The sequence below is a fragment of the Psammomys obesus genome, unplaced genomic scaffold (genome assembly GCF_907164565.1).
Source record: "Psammomys obesus unplaced genomic scaffold, mPsaObe1.curated_primary_1811, whole genome shotgun sequence".
Classification (NCBI taxonomy): Eukaryota; Metazoa; Chordata; class Mammalia; order Rodentia; family Muridae; genus Psammomys; species Psammomys obesus.
Window position 1 is genome coordinate 1732944 of NW_026596176.1, and position 17669 is coordinate 1750612.

At 46.8% G+C, this 17669-nt stretch overlaps 1 protein-coding gene and 1 pseudogene across 1 annotated transcript in view; one reads left to right on the plus strand and one right to left on the minus strand.

Moving 5' to 3' along the window:
- Nucleotides 1-3202: 3202 nt before the first annotated feature.
- The window catches only part of Cacng7 (calcium voltage-gated channel auxiliary subunit gamma 7), a 29172-nt gene continuing 14705 nt past the window's right edge, over nt 3203-17669 (minus strand). The window contains exons 5-6 of the mRNA XM_055595708.1: nt 5182-5327; nt 3203-4487 (exon numbers count right to left, since the gene is read on the minus strand). Of these exons, the coding sequence (XP_055451683.1) occupies nt 4230-4487; nt 5182-5327 (404 nt within the window). The 3' untranslated portion in view covers nt 3203-4229. The remainder of the gene's footprint in view (nt 4488-5181; nt 5328-17669) is intronic.
- On the plus strand, nt 12401-14216 carry LOC129667885 (60S ribosomal protein L36-like; annotated as a pseudogene).

Sequence of the window (17669 nt, forward strand, 5' to 3'; positions counted from 1 at the left end):
TGAACCCAGAGGTGCACACCTGTGCACAAGAAGCCAGAGGAGGACATGGGTGTCTCTGCCACATTCCATTTAAAACAGGCTCTCTCACTGGCTGGCAGAACTGGAAGGCAGACGCCAGTCAACCTCCCATCGTGCTGGCGTTCCAGGTTTGTGTGGCCACATCTAGCTTTTTCTGGGAGCACTGGGGACTTGAACTCAAGTCTTCATACCTGGATAGGAAGTGCTCTTATCCACTGAGCCATCTCCACAGCCCTCTGGCTTCATTTTGGTTTGTTTGTTTTCCAGACAGGGTTTCTCTTTGTAGCCTTGGCTGTCCTGGAACTCCCTCTGTAGACCAGGCTGGCCTTGAACTCAGAGATCAGCCTGCCTCTGCCTACTGAGTGCTGAGATTACAGGCATAAGCCACTGCACCTGGCCATTTTTTTTTAAGAGAATATAAACTTCAGGACTTTAGGTTGCTATGTTCTGTACAGTTAGCGATAGCCAGCTCTTGTATCGTCACCACCCGTGCTACAGGCACAACAGACAGCACCAATTGATCAGCGTGGCAGACAGCACCAATAGATGGGAACATTCTCTCCTACTGAGCAAATAAATGTTCAGAATCCATCCAAGCCGCCACTAGGAATCAATTAGTCTCAACAAAGAAGCTGAACTGTATTTGCCATTGTAAATCTCAAGCCTGACCTTCAGAAATTCCTGGAATCATGGGAAGTGAGTCAGAACGTATTTCCCTCCGGGAGTCTGACCTTGCTGAATCTGAGTTCTTTCCTAAGAACCTCCCCAAACCACCCTCCCTGTTCCAGAGGGATTTGGAATCATTCTAAACCATGCCCCTCATTTTTTTTTTTTTTTCCTTTTTAGATAGAAAAAAAAAAAAAAAAGCCAAAGCCTAAGAAATTAAAAAGACCCACTCAAGGTCACAGCATGAGTTTGCATAAAATCTGCAGTGGCAAAATGTAGCAGCTGGGGGTGGTAGGATGGCTCAGTGGGTAAGGAAGCTTGCCACCAGGGCTGACAGCCTGAGTCCAGTCACTGGCACTCACATGGTGGAAGGAGAGGACAGATTCCTGAAAGCTGTCCCTGACCTCCACATGTGCACCATGGCATGCATGCCTCCATATTATTATTAATTATGATTAAGTAATCAAATTATTTCTTTTTCTGTAACAGCTAATGACTGTGACTCAAGGAAAGCCTGAGGATGGGACTAGCTGACATGTTAATAGCCGGGTGAACTCAGCTCTGTGTGGCTCAGTTTCATCACCTGTAACATCGGGCTCATTGGGGTGCTGAGTTCACCGGACAGTGAGAAAAACAAAATGAATGAATAAATAAAGACTCTTGCCCCTGGATGGCTGTAGTCAGCCCAGGTGTCATAGTGGCAGGGCCATTATCATTGCCCCCTTGGGAGGTTGAGCAGATGCATCGTGCAAGATTAAGGTTATTAGGGTTAGAGCACCTGTTCAGAGTCCCCCAGTCAGGGGCTGGGGATGTGGCTCAGCTGTAGAGTTCTAGCTTTCCATACAGAAGGCCCTGGTTCCCAGGATTCAATCTGAGAGAGAGAGAGAGAGAGAGAGCACAGAGACACACAGAGAGACACAGGCAGAGACAGAAAGACAGAGAGACCTGAGCTATAAATTTGTCAGATATCTTGGCTATTCTCGGTCTCTCGTTATAGTGGAATCAGAGCCTTAGAATCCAATTGAGAACTTCCCTCCCTCACCTGCACAAACAGTGGTAATTCCTACACACCGACTACTGTGATGGTCTAACGGGATCATGTTCAGGCATCTGCCTCATGGTGGCTGTGCAATATAAGTGGTGGTTGTTTCTCAACATAGCGAAAGGGCCCAGAGTACAGGAAGCCCCCCGGGGAAGGAAGCTCTGGTTTGGGAGCTAGACTGACTTGGTACCAGTCAAAGGCTGTCAGTTTGTGTGCATGCTCTCATAGGAGTCATTCTCGAAGAGTCTGGTAAATCCAACAAGAGGCCTGGCAAGAAAGTCAGAGCAGTGTGGGCTATGTAGTAGGCAGAAAGGAGAGTATCAAGAGATCTGTTTTGTTGTTGTTTTGTTTTTTTTGTGTTGACCTTAACCCTGTCATTTATTGTCCTCATATAGGGACTGGATTATAAGGTGATGCTCAAGTTAAATAACCTAAATAGCTTAACTTCTCTCTCTCTCTCTCTCTCTCTCTCTCACACACACACACACACACACACACACACACACACACACACACACACGGGAGCCCTTAAACTCCTGCAGCCAATGATGACCTTGAGCTCCTGTTCCTCCGGCCTCCTCCTGAGTGCCACCATGCCTCCAACATGCTAGGCAACCACTCGATGAGATGGGCTACCTCCCTTAGCTTTGTTCTGGCTTTTTGAGACAGGGTCTCTGTGTAGCCCTGGCTTTCCTGTAACTGGATCTGTAGGTCAGGCTGGCCTGGAACTCACAGAGACCTGCCTGCCTCTGTGTATACCATCACTGCCTGGCTTTTTAATTTTATTATTTTGGGGAGGAAGGAAAGGGGGTATCAGGCATCCTATGCCACTGTGTGAGTGTGTGTATGTGGTCAGATGGCAACTTGCAGGAGTGAGAGCTCTCCTCCCCTGTGGCATCAAGCTCAGGCAGTCAGCTGAGCCATCTTGGTGGCCTTTGTTTTGCTTTTTGAGAAAGCCTTGATATGTAAAGTTTGCCTAGACCTCGCAGCAATCCCCCTGCCTCTGTCTCCCAAGTCTGGAATTACAAAGTTGGTCATGCCCTGCTCTATTTTTGAAGACAAGGTATCACATGTAGTGCTGGCTGTCCTAGAACTCAGAGATCTGTCTGCCTCTGCTAGGACTGAAAGTGTCCACCATCACGCCGGGCAAGAACTACAGAACTACAGTGCTCTATCCTTAGAGAAAACTAATACCATAAGCCCCTTGTTTCCAATCCCCTCCCTTTGCTAGGCAGAGACGTGTTTGAAATAAAGTTTATTGAAGTTTCTGTCGATATTTACATATGATACACGGTAAATAACAGAGCCAGGCCTCCCACCCCACCATTTCCCCACCCTTATTGCTTCCCTCCCCACCCCACCCCCAGACTCATTAAAAATCGCTGCGTAAAGACAGGTTATAACTGCTGCGGTTCTCCCTCCCCCCTCCCCCCTAAGATGCAAACTAAAAGCCCCCCCCAGTCCCTCCCCTGCCCCCTCCCCCCACCCCGGGGCCGTTCTGGTTCCGTGTGTTAACACTGTGCTACCTCGCCCCTCCTCCCCTAATAAAGGGAGTGGGATGGGCGGTTCTCTGGTGACCTTCCCCCACCCCCGAATCTGTCCAAGGGGGCGGTGTGCCCTTGAAAGAGGCCAGAGTTGGGGATCTGAGATGGGAAGAGGGACATGGATGAGAGGGAATACCAGAAAATGGAAGACAGAGGTTTTGGGGGGTGTTAACCCCTGCTACTGCCCCTCCCTCCCCCGACGGGACCTCGAGGGGGGAGAGGCGGGCACAGGTGTGGAGCTAGTGTGAGGGAACCTCCCTCCACCCTGGGGTCCCATCCTTGTTTGGTGTGAGAGGCTGGATGCACCTAGGGGCTTCGGATGAGCAAGTGGAGGGAGGAAAAGAGAGACGTGGAAAGACGAGGTGGAGGAGGAGGACGACCGAAAGAAGAGGAGAAGGAGGAAAAGGAAAAAGATTAGAAGAAGGAAGGTAACCTTCCAGAGGAGAAAAGAAAAAGAGGGAATGGAGTCTCCCGGAGGCAACAGAAAAGGAAAAGTCAAGGTCAGTCATAGTCGTACCCCTGCGGCCCCTGACCGGAGCAGTAGAAGTGGGTCAGGGACCTGCAGGGGGCGTAGTGTGGCGTTGGGAGAGAATGGAGGGGAGTTCCAGTGGCGGCCACACCCACTCTCCATCCCAACACCCCTGCGGGGAAGCGAGAATCCAATCCGGCGGGGTTGGGGGAGCTGGGCGCGAGATACCACCAGAAGATAGCAAACCTGGTGGGTAGGGACCTAAGGGAAGGGGGGCGGGTTCACGGGGGACGGGTGGGGAGGGAATCATTTGGAAGTATAATGAACCAATGAGGAGATGTTGGAAAGAGGGTGGAGCCATTGAAATGTAGGTGATAGAGGCTTGGAGATGGCACAGCATCCCTCAGCCAAGAGTCCCTTAAGGGATTGGGGCTGCAAGGGAGAGGCGCGGGGGAGGGGAGGGAGAAGGGGAGAGAGTGGGAGTCCGGCCTCAGCACGGTGAAGTAGAAATGTGGAGGTGGTCGGGGTACTTGATGGCCGGAGGGTAATTTTGCGTCATCTGGATGGAGACGTCGCTAGAGATGTCGGAAGGGCTGCGGCCTCGACGCCACGCCTCGGGCTGCAGGAACTGGCCTGAGTAGTCGGAGCAGTCGCTGAGACGCGGGCGGTAGAAGGCCGGGTGCGGGCGATACATCTCCTCCTCCGCGTAGCGCTTGGTGAATAAGTACACGGACATGACTCCGGCCCCCTGTGGCAAGGAACCGTCAGAATCCCTGAAGCAGCCCCCCCCCCCCCCGCCCAGGAGTCACAGCTGCACATCACTGCCAAGACCTCAGCAAAACCCAAGAAGCCCCAGCCCTCATTTCCTCTAGGACCCCCCAAAATGGAAAATCCAAACCACTTCCTCTCCAGGACGCAGAGGTTAGACCCAAGTCTAACCCACCTCCCTCAAATACAGACACATCCCCAGCCTCCCCTTCCTCCTGGACCCAGGAATCAGACTGCCAAACACTCTGGCTTCAAAGTAGAGAGATGGGTACCCCAGGGCTATTCTTTCCCAGGAAGAAGGGGTCCCCCAGCCACCTCCAAAACCTCAAGGGTCCAACCCGCAGGCTTCACCTCAGTTTATTTCCAGGAAACTGAGGACCCCCAGGAGCTAGGACTCCTAGACTCTTCTCTACCGGATTTACCCCCCGTGCCGCCACCTCTCCTCCCGGGCACAGTAATCAGATGGTCCTCTGCTCAGGTCCTCCTTTCCCAGAACCCAGGACTCCCATCTCTAAGACCTCAGACGGTCCAAACCTCAGGGTTTTTTCTCTCCATAAACCCAGAAGTCCCCATCTTCAGACCCCCACCTAACTCCAGACTCCCAGGAGCTCGAATACCGCGATACACCCTCCCTCCCGCTTCTTGAAATTGGTTGTCTGGACCCGACACATCACCTCTTTGAGAAGGAAAGAGGAAGCAGCGAAGGCAAACGACCACCCGTAGCGATAGTGAAAGTACTGCTCAGAGCTGCTGGGCCTGTTCATGACCTCGTCATTGATGCTGGAGATGTACAGAACCAAGCCCACCACCAAGGAGAGGCCTGAGAGAAGAAGGGTGCCAGGAGATTGAGAGGGGTGCCCTCCCAATCCCACTCACTGCTTTCCCTTCCCCTCTGCCCCATACCTAGGACAAACCTTACCCTACTCTCCCCAACATGCTATGCAAGTGCTCTAAGTCAGAGCAATGGCCCCAGCGCCCCCTCACTGGGGTATCCTAGGCAGCTGCTTTATTACTGAGCCACACCCCCAGGCTCTCAGAGGAGGATTCTAGGCAAGCACTAGACTGCTGAGTCACTAACCCAGCAGCCCCCTTACGGGTGGAATCTAGGCAAGAATTCTGTCACTGAACCTCGATGGAGAATCCTAGGAAGGTATTCTACCGCTGAGCCATGTCCCCAGGCTCTCACTGGTGGGTTCTATGAAAGAATTCTGCTGAGCCATGCCTGCACACTGGTGGAGTCTAGGTAAGAGTTCTATCACTGGGCGAATCCTAGACAGTACCCCACAGCTGATTCTCAGACCCTAGTGTATACTCCAGGCAGGAGCTCTACCACTGAGCCGTATACCCAGCCCTCTTTTTACTTTTTATTTTGACACAGGGTCTCAGTACCTTGTCCAGACAGGCCTAGAAATTTTTTAAAAATATTTTTAAAGATTTATTTACTATTTGTGCAATAACCTGTCTACATGTGTGCCTGCAGGCCAGAAGAGGGCACCAGATCTAATGATAGATGGTGTTGAGCCACCATGTGGTGGCTGGGAATTGAACTCAGAACCTTCGGAAGAGCAGCCAGTGCTCTTAACCTCTGAGAGCTCAGAGGTGCTATCACTCCAGCACCAAGCCTTGAACTTTTGATTCTCCTGTCTTGGCTTCCCAAGTGTCTGTGTCTCCAGGTTGGGCTTCACTTCTGGGTTTTGAAGGACCTCTTGTTCCAGGCCTTGACTGTACAGAGAACCCAGAGATGAATCTACCAGCTGCCCTCACCCCACCCCACCCCACCCCACCCCACCCCACCCCACCCCACCCCTGCCATCTGAGATCTCAGGGCAGCTGAAAGAGGTAAAGGACAGGATAGAGGCAAGCTATTTTATGCATGGTGACATGTGCTACATGGAAAGCTCATCTCAAGGAACACCATAGTGTCCAGAGGAGGCACCAAGCCACCTGGGACAAGAAGAACAAGGGGATAAAGAAATATATCTTTGTCCAAGAGGGTGAAATCCAGAGAAGGCTAAGAATGAAAATAAGGTGGAGAGCAAGAACCATGTGTCCCCGTCTGGCCTGTCTGTGCTTTATATACACATACATAAAGAGTAAATGTTCTTAAAAGAGCTGGGAGAAGGCTCAATGGTTGAGAGCACTGGCTGCTCTTCCAGAGGACCTGTGTTCAGTTCTCTGCACCACAATGGCAGCTCAAAACTATAACTCCAGTTGTAGGAATATGGTAAAATTAGCCAGAAAAGAAAACTCATGGTTTTATGCATTACACCTCAAATGTTTAAAGTCTATGAATTTCATGCCTTTGAGATGGCTCAATTGATAAAAGTGCTGAAGACCTAAGTTTGATCCCCAAGATATTCATGGTAGAAAGAGAGAACTGGTTCCCAAATGTTGCCCTTTGAGGTGTGTGCCAGGCATGATGGCACACACCTTTAATCCCAGCACCCAGGGGGCAGAGGCAAGTGGATCCCTGTGTCTACAAAGCAAGTCCAGGACAAAGAAACCCTGTTTCAGAAAGAAAAAAAAAAAAAGTTGTCCTTTGACCTCTAAATGAATCTTTGACCTGTAAGTGAGCAATATGGCTCTTGCACATATTCCTCAATAAATAAGTGAATGTAAAAAAATTAATGCACTCTTTAGAGACTGGAGAGGTGACTCAGCCGTTAAGAGGGCTTGTTGCAGAGGCCTACAGTGGCTCACAACTAAGTGTAACTCTAGTTCCAAGGTAGTTAATGCTTCTCTGCCCTCCATGGCCACTGCACACACACGCAGGAAACAAACAAAAATTACAAGTGAATTCATCATTTAACCCAGTCCTGACAGCATCTCTCCAAGGGTATGAGTGCTACACATGCACAAGCAAATCCTTTTCTTCCTTTCTTTTCTTCCTGACTATATATATATATATATATGTGTGTATATATATATATGTATATATATGTATATATATATATACATATTATTGAAAAATATGGGAAAGTATTAAGACGGGCAGAGGTGGTGCATGCCTTTAATCCTATCACTCAGAAGGCAATAGAGGCAAGTGGATTTCTGAGACTGAGGCCCGCCAGGTCTACAGAGCAAGTTCAATGACAGCCAGGACTACACAGAAAAACCCCGTCTCAAAAAAAAAAAAAAAAAAAAAAAAAAAGAAGAAGGAGGAGGAGGAGGAGGAGGAGGGAAAGCGTTGGTTGTAGTTCATGGTAGCGCACTTGCCTAGCACGCTTGACACCCTGAATCCCATCCCCAACACTACGTATAACCATGTGTAGTGGTGCACACCTCTAATCCCTGCTCTGGGAAAGTAGAGTCAGAAGGACCAGAGGTTCAAGGTTGGCCCAGATTATATGAGACTTTGTCTCCAAAATCCATCAATCATTCAATAAATAAAATGTAAAATGAAAGAAAACCAAAAATGTTCATAAGAATATATAGACAGCACTTTTCTGTTTGTTTGTTGTTCTGAGACAGAGTCTCTCTATGTAGTCCTGGATGCCCTGAAAGTCACTGTGTAGACCCGGCTGGCCTCCAACCATAGAGATCCACCTGCCTCTGCCTCTCAAGTGCTGGGATTAAAGGTGCTTATGACCATACCTGACTTAGAATGTACATCATGAAAGAAGGATCATTTTGGAAAAGGCGTTTATTATTGTATGCTGGTGGACGGTGTGTGTGGAGGAGGGTGCTCTACATAACCCAGCAAAGATGGAGCTTAAAGAACAGCTTTGTGGAGCCCATTTATTCCTTCTACCTTTATGTGGTTTCTGGGGATCAAACTCAGATCGACTTAAGGATAGAGTAGGAGGCTGGAGAGATAGCATAATGTCTAAGAGCACTGGCTGCTCTTCCAGGGGACCCGTGTTCAATTCTCTGCTCCAGAATGGTAGCTCATGTCTATAACTCTGATCCTAGGGATCTGACGCCTTCTTCTGTCTTCTGTGGGCACCAGGCCCACACATGATGCACAGACATAAATATAGTCAAAACACCCATCCACATAAAATAAAATAAAAATAATTTAAAAAAAAAATACATAGCCAATCACAGTGGCACACACCTGTAATCCCAGCACTACGGGAGGCAGAGGTAGGTGGGTCTCTGTGAGTTCGAGGCTAGTCTGGTCTACAAAGTGAGTCCAGGACAGCCAAGAGTAAACAGAGAAACCCTATTTCTAAAAGAAGAATGCAGTAGGAGGGCTCAAGAGACGGCTCTATGGTTAACAGCACTTTTTGCTCTCGCAAAGGACCCACATCTGAAAGTTCATGGCCAGCCTGAGCAACCTAGTGAGAACATGTCAAAATAATGAAAAGAAAGAAAGGAAGGAAGGAAGGAAGGAAGGAAGGAAGGAAGGAAGGAAGGAAGAAAGAAAGAAAGAGGGCTGAGTGTGTGACTCAGTGTTAGAACAATTACCTGGAATCCCCCAGTAAGGGGCAGGGAATGTGGAAGCAGAGGAGCATTTGTCTAGCATGCATGATGTCTTAAATTCTATCCTCAGTGTTGAAATGGAAAAAAAAAAAAAAAGAATGCATGTGCATCTGCTTGTTTTTGCAAAAATCAGCATAAGGAGGAAAACTGACTAACAAGTGAGGCTGATTGCATCAGGGAGTAGGTAGAACAAGCAGACGAGTACAAGTACACAATTTTGCATGATTTTCATCTTTGGAATTATGTTAATATATTATACATTCAAGGAATAAAATCAAAGCCAGGTGTGGTGGCAGAAAGCTTGCTGAAGGGGGAGGGAGAATTCGGAGACCAGCCTAAACGACACAGCAAAACTGCCTCAAAACAAACACAAACAACAACAACAAATAAAAATAAAAGAGTGAAGAACAAGCCCAGTAACTTTTCATTCTCTTGCTTTTCTCCCTCCTCCCTCCCTTCTTTTTTTTTCTTTTTCTTTTTTTTTAAAGGTAGGCTCTCTCTTGCTATGCCCCACAGACTGAATTCAAACAGTTGATTCCCTGTTGCCCTGTCTCAAACAAACAAAACAAAAAATGTTTAAAAGACAAACAAAAAAGTGTTCGAGGGGCTGGAGAGATGGCTCAGCAGTAAGAGCACTGTCTGCTCTTCCAGAGGACCTGGGTTCACATCAGGAGGCTCACGACCATCTGTAACTCCAGTTCCAGGGGACCCAACACCCTCTTCTGACCTCCATTCACTGCACACTATACATGCATCTGACAAATACTGGTGCACATAACATTAAATACATCTTTTCTTAAAAAGAACATGTTTAAAAATGATGAGAACAGGTCAAAAAGGGACACAGGAGCTAGCTTAAAGAGTTTCCTGAGTCAAACTGAAGATAATTTGAATAAAATGAGTCATTAAAATGAAGGCATACAACTCACTGATACAGTATATGTATATGGTATCATATACGATATCAGTGGCCATGTATGTGTGCATTTCAATATTTGAGTTGGGGATGTGGCTCTGCTGGTAGAGGGCCATGAGTTTGTATGTAGAGGGTAAGCGTGTGGCCATGAGTTTGATTCCAAGTTTGTATGTTTGTGTGAGTGTATCTAAATATATACTGATGGCTAATTTGACATACAATCTCCTATGTAAACCGGATTCTACACAGACTTTTTCTCATTTGAAACAGGGTCTCATCTAGCCCAGACTGGGTAGAACTTGCAATGTAGCTAAATATGACCTTAAACTCCCTGATCCTCCTGCCTCTACCTCCTGAGAGCTGGGTTTGCAAGTGTGCACCACCATGCCTGGCTTATGCATTGCTGGGGAGGAAACCAGGCTCATCCATGTTAGAGAAGCACTCTGCAGGGTAAGCCACATCCCTGGCCACAGACATGTATTCTGTTTCCTATGCACTGGTGTTTTGCCTGCATGTATGTCTGTATAAGGGTCCCAGATCCTTGGAACTAGAGTTACAGACAGCTGTGAGCTGCCACATGGGTGCTGTAATTTGAACCCAAGTCCTCTGGAAAAACAGCCAGTGTTCTTAACCATTGAGCCATCTCTCTAGCCCAGATACGTATATATATTTTAAAATTGAGCAAATGAAATGGCTCATTGGGTCAAAGCAGCACACACGCCTGATGGCCTGAGACCAAGCCTCAGACTCATGATGCAGATATAAGCCGGCTTCCATCCTCAGCGTCACAAGCCTATCTCCATTCATGCAGACACATATCCAGTAACTGTGGTAGTTTGAACAGGAGTGGCTCCCGTAGACTCCTGTGTCTGAGTGCTTGGCCATGGGGAGGGGCACCATTAGGAGGTGTGGCCTAGTTGGAGTAGGTGTGGCCTAGTTGGAGGAAATGTGTCACTGGGAGCAGGCTTTGAGGTCTCCCTTGCTCTGGCTACAGCCAGTGATAGTCTCCTCCTTGCTGCCTTCGGATCAAGACGTACAACTCTGGGCTCCTCTAGCACTGTGTCTGCCTGCTTGCTGCCATGCTTCCCACCGCAATGATAATGGACTAAACCTCTGAAACTGTAAGCCAGCCCCAATTAAGTATTTTCCTTTGTAAGAGTTGCCTTAGTCATGGTGTCTCTTCACAGCAATAAAACCCTATCTACTCCTACTGATAATAACAATAATATATGATGACAATGAATAAATGAAATTTTAAAATGAGTAGTAGAAAAAGTTTGTTTCAAGAGCATACCCATCTACACACATACATGGAATGGTAAGATAACACATGCTTGACAATGCCAGTTGTAACAGCAGTTCCAAGTAAGAATCACCAACAGAAGCTGGAAAGATTGCTCAGAGGATTAGAGCAAGAGCATTGGCTGCTCTTTTGGAGGACCCTGGCTTCATTCCCAGCACACACATGGCGGCTCATAGCATCTGTAACTACAGGTCTAAGGGGATCCAACACTCCTGGCTTCTGAGGTCATGTGCACATAACCACACACAGAGATAAACCTAACTAAAAATAAATATATTTTAGCCGGGCAGTGGTGGCACATGCCTATATATATATATATATCCTGTTTATATATGAGCATATATATAAACATAAGTAAGTATATATACTTACTTATATATATATACTTATATATACTTACATATATACTTACATATATTAATGTATGTTGGTGATTATATATCCTGTTTATATATAAGCATATATATAAACATAAGTAAGTATATATATATATATATATACATATATATATATATAATCACCAACATACATTAATCAAAGGATAACAGAATACCCTCATTGAATACCTACTAATTACCTAGAGATAAAAAGCATCTTTCTCAGTTAGGAGCAGCTCAGCTGGTAGCGTGATTGCCCTGAATGCACAAAGCTTTTGGTTCTGCCCCCAACACCATATTAACTAGTTTTGGTGGTGCAAGTCTGTCATCCCAGCCCTAGTGTGGTACAGGGAGGAGAATGAGATCAAAGTCGTTCTTTACTACATAGTGAATATGAGCCCAGCCTGTGCCACATTAGACCCTATCTCAAAACAAGCAAAGAAAAAAAGAAGCACGTCCTCTTGACACAGCAGGTACCACTTTGAGCAAGCTAGGATCACCCACACCCAGCAGACAGACTCCCTACACCAGGTGTTACGAGGTGAGTAAGCCATTACTTTCTCCCTGTAGTGTTCCCACTGAAAATGTGTGACCTGAATCCACTGGGAAGAACACTGTGGGGCTGCCCTCTACAATAAAAATGTCAACATGAAAGAGCAAAGGAAAAGTGACAGAACTTTGTACAGGATGAAGAGGGAGCCACCGGGGTACTGAGAGCTCCACAGAGTCGCAGCTGGGATATGCGAGGGCCTAGCCACTCTGGGAGTTGATGAAACTCAGGAAAAACAGTCCCTAAGACTTAGAGGTGAGATCTCCCAGGGCTCTGTGTGGAGTCGCTTTTTCCAGTCGTGCCCACCATGAAAGCTGGAGCCATGGCCCTGCACTACCCCACAGCCCTGGGCTTCAGCAAAGGCCACAAGGTGATGAAGAACGTCAGCAAGCTGACACACAGTCTCACCAGACACACCAAGTTCATGGGGAACATGATCTGGGAGGTATGCCACTTTGTGCCCTGCGACCAGCGGCGGCCATGGAGCTGCTCAAGGTGTCCAAGGCCAAGGGAGTGTTCAGGTTCATCAGGAAGTGGGTAAGCATGCACATTCATGACAAGAGGAAGCGGGGTGAAGTGGTCCTGTGGGGACAAGGTATGTTTGCTAGGGAGAAGGCCTGAAGGCACAGAAAAATGTGGGCAGTCTTGTTAGGAAAAAGAACCAGAAATAGATGCCTGCCATGGTGGAGGTTGGGGATTGAGGACCTGCCCCTCCTCTTACAGTCAGATAATAGTTGCTAGGGCAGGGAGAGGAGGAGACATTTCTTCAGCGAGGTAATCATTGTAGGGAGCCCACATGCCTGTAAATAATCCTTCAAGAAGGATACTGTAAGAAATATCCTGATAAAATACTATGGGTCATCATAAACAAACAAACAAAATAAAAACCGTGGGCTGGCAGTATGGTTCACCAGTTAAAAGAGCTTGCCACCAAACTTGATAACCTGAGTTGAAGTCCTAGGTCCCATATAACTGAAGAAGAGATGTGGCTACTGGGAGTCGTCCTCACTTCCACACGTGTGCCTTGGCACCCGTGTAATTATATAAACAAAAATAAAGATAAAAACAGGAAGCCTCTGCTTCCCAAGCTAGAATTAAAGGTATGCACCACCATTTCCAGTTAAAAAATTTAATCAAACATGAAAACAGAAAGGTAATTGGCTAGAAGGAGATCAGTAGGTGGGAGAAGGAAACAAGATGGTAATAGAGCCACAAGTGCTGGCGCAAGCCTTTAAACCCAAGCATTTAGGAGGCAGAGGTAGGTGAATCTCTGAGTTCTAAGCCAGCCAAAACTACAGCGTAAGACTCTGTCTCCTCCCCCCCAAAAAAAGGGGGGGATAAAGAAACCTATTATTATGTATAACTAATACATGGAAAAAGTAGAAAACCACGGGGATTGGAGAGTTGGCTCAGTGGCTTGGAGTACCTGACATTTCTGCACAGGATCCTGATACAACTCCCAGCATCCACATGGCTGCTTACAACCATCCTAACTCCAGTTTCAGGGGACTTATTGCCCACTTCCCCCTCCCCCCAAAGAGGGTTTCTCTGTGCAGTCTTGACTATCCTGAAATTCCCCTTGCAGACCAAGCTGTCTTCAAACTCAGAGAGATCCACCTGCCGAATGCTGAGCTCAAAGGCCACCACCACCTAGCTTTGTTTCATACTTTTAAACTCCACAGCCACCAGGTACACATGTCATGTACACACACACACATACACACACACACACACACACACAAAACTAGATCAAGGTCATCCTTGTCTGTATAGAGTGAGTCAGCCTAAGCAACAGGACATCTGATTTAAAAAAAAAAAAGTTTAGAGTTCAAAGATCCATATTCTCTGGGCAGTGGTAGTGTACACCTTTAAAACCCTGCCTTAGGGAGGCAGGGGCAGGCATATCTCTGTGAGTTCGAGGCCAGACTGGTCTACAAAGTGAGTTCCAGGACAACCATCACTGCTACAGAGCAACCGTGTCTTGGGGAAATAAAAAAGGGTCCATATTCACCCAAGAGGCCTCTTTGGGCCTTCTTTTCTTTTCTGAGTTTTACCCTCCAGCCAAAGAACAGCTGAGCCTGCTCATGGCCATGGTTGCAAAGAGTCCAGGTGAGCTGTGGGTATGGGCAGCCACATGAGAAGGCTGCTGAGCTGAAGAGAAGATGAAAGGGCTGCTGCCCATGGCAAGCTGAGGGCAAGCCCGATGCAAGGAGCATCAAATAGGAGGAAGAGCCAGGGTGTGGCGGCTCATGTCTCTAACCCCAGCACTCAGAAGCCTGAAACAGGAGGATTGCCGTGACTTGGAAGACATCTTGAGCTACAGAAGAAGCCTTTAAAACTCAGTGGTACATGCCTTTAATACCTAGCACTCGGATGCAGAGGTAGATGGATCTCTGTGAGTTTGAGGACAGCCTGGTTTACAGAGTATAGCCAGGACTGTTACACAGAGAAATTCTGTCTCGAAAAAGCAAAAAAAAAAAAAAAAAAAAAAAAAAAGACTCCAAAAACTTAAAATTAATAGTGAGCTGATAGCTCAGCAGGCCTTCAACCAAGCCAAGCTCAAGCTCTATCCTCAAAACTCACATGGTGAAGCAGAGAATTGACTCCAGCAAGTTGTCCTCTGACCTCCACTGAGGCTTCAGCCACTCCCTCCTGCACCTCCCTAACACTGTAAGTTCGTTCTACTCCAGTTATGTACAAAGGTGAGAGCTTGGCTGAAGCTTCACCTGTGTAGCTGTGAGGAAATTGTAATCCATGCCAGGAGGAGGACTTCCAGTACATTTGCTTTGGAGTTGCCCATACCTCTACAGGTAACTCCTCAGCCACCCTCCTGTATGTAAGCCCAAAACACTCACAAGCTCACTAGGCAACCTCATACTTTGGTCCTTCGTTGGTGCCCTATCTTGAGAGAAGAAACATTTGTTAACATCTGCGCAAGAGAAGTGAATGCAAACACTATCGGAAGAGATGCAACTACCACCTGAAGAGAAGAGCCACAAAGCTCAGAGCAGCACTTGTTTGTTTGTGCAAATTGTCATTAACCCAAATGCCAGTTAAGCCAAAAGTCTAGGCATAACTTCCAAATCACAGAAAACAAAATATGCTAAGCAAGAAAATGATAAATGCAGGGCAGGGGATATTCTACAGAAACCCTGCCCTGGAGTATTTAGAAGGTGGTGCATGGATCAGAGATCAATCCTTCCAGCCCGGGGGGGGGGGGGGGGGGGGGAGGGAGAAAGAGAGAAAGAAAGGGGGGGGGAGAGAGAGGGGAAGGGAGGAAAGGAGGGAGTGAGGGAGAGATGAAGAGAGAGAAGCAGACACTGCCTCTCCTGATAGAATCTTAATAGCCCCATCTATCATGTAACCCAGCCTGGCATTGAACTGTCCTATGTACCAAGGGATGACCTTGAGTTCTTTATCTCCTAAGCGATGGGATTACAGATGTGTGCCAAGCACACCCAACCATAAGAAGTGGTGCTCTTGACAAAACTACAAGAAATCAAACTCAGACTCTCCCAAGCTTCCTTCCAAATCCTAGTTTACAAAGATGGATGGACACAACCACAGCATAGAATGTCTTTAGAAAACCATAGAACAGGAGGATTCTACACCATAAATTGTCATGTTTCTTCCCTAAAAACAAATGACAGAAGAGGAAGAGGGAAGGGGGAAGAGGGAAGGAATGAAGGAAGGAGGAAAAGGGTGTCTAGGTGGCTCTTGAGATAAAGAGGCCTGCTGCCAAGCATAATGACTGAGCCCAAACCCTAGAACCCACATGGGGGATGAAGAGAACCAGCTCCCACAAGTTGTCTCTGGCCCTACACGTGTGCCATGGTGCACACCTGCACATCCACATCTATAGATAAATAAATGTAATAATATTTTTTAAAAAGAAAAAGAGAGACTGTCTGAGCTTAAAGGAGGCTTTGGAGAGCTATCAGCCAAATACCCACATGTAATTTGCATACTGATTTGCAACACGCTCACAGTAAAAAGGCATTTCTGAGACCAGAAATGGGAATGAACAGTAGGTGGGTATTAGATGGCATTAAGCTTACTCTGTTTGTCCTGTTCATGCTTCGTTGTGGTATCGTGGCCAGCGTGGCTGGTGTAAATAAAAGAGTACTTCTCACTCGGAGACATACTAAAATACGAGAGGACAAAATAAGTTGCTGATGTCTGAGGCTGGCTTTAAAATAAGGCAGCGAAGTAAGGAAAGGGGGACATGGCACTGTTTGACTAAAAAAAGATCCGCCATATGCTAGCGATTGTTGGAACCAAATGAAGGGTAAATGGGATTTCCTTACACTATTCTCTCCATGTTTTAAAAGTCAGTGTTGCAGGGGGAGCAGGAAAAGAGTGGCAGAGCCAATATACACCAAAGAAAAACTTATTAACAAAATAAAATGCTCGAACCTAGATCAAGTCCTGGCTCTGAGGGAAAACCTAAAAAGCACAGCCTTGTCTTTTTTTTTTTTCCTCTCAATGCTACTGAACCCAGAGCCTCAAGTAGGCATGGGCACAATCCCTGAGCTATGTCACCAAGAAATGATAGTCTTGAAACAAATGGGACAGTCAGAAAACGGATTAAGAAAACTGGGCCAGTGAGTGAAAGTGCTTGATGACCTAAGTTGGATCCCTGGGTCCCACAGGCTAGAAAGAGAAAACTCACTCCCAAAAGTTATCCTTTGACCTCAAACACATGTGCCATGTCACATAATACATGTACACATGCACATACACTGTATAAATATGTTATTTTTGAAAAGCAAAAAAGTAGGCTAATTCATATTAAACAAATATTGTCAGATTTTAGCTGGGATATTGGCACTGTATTCATGCAAAAGAATGTATTCTAGTAAGATTGTTAAAACTGTGTATGTGCTATGTGTGTGTTTCATGTTTTTGTGTGCTTGGACACATGTATGTGTCTGTGAGTGTGTGTGCATGTTGGTGCCAGAGGTCAACACTGGATGTCTTCCTCAAGGTGTAAGACACCTTAGTTCTGAGACAGGGTCTCTCACTGAAGCTGGAGCTCATTAATGAGACTACGCTGGCTGGCCAACGGGCCCAGGGAACTTCCTGTCTTCATTTTTCCAGCTCTGGGTTTTCAGATCTCAGATGTGTGGGTGCTGAGGATTGAATGCAGGTCCTCATTCTGTGTGGCAAACACTTTATCCACTGAACAATCTCCCCAGCATCCTAACTTAAAAACAGGCAAATGAAACAATGCATACAATTTACTTTCTCTCTCTGCAACTGCTTTCTCCTACTCTTTTTGAGACAGAGTCTCAGTCTTTACCCCCAATCTAGCCTTGAACTTGAAGCTTCCTGCCTCAGTCTCTTTTTGAGGGGCCAGGGGGATAGGAGAAGTGGGGGAAGCAAAGTTTCTGTATGTAGCCCTGGAAGTTTTTGAACTCGCTCTGTACAGCAGGCCAGCCTTGAACGCAGAGATTGCTTACCTCTGCCTCTGCTTCTGCCTCTGCTGGGATTAAAGGTAAGCACCACTGTGCCAGCTCTACCTTGCCCCTTGAAAGCCAAGATTACAGATGCATACCATCATTCCTGACAGCAAAACATATTTTCTTTTT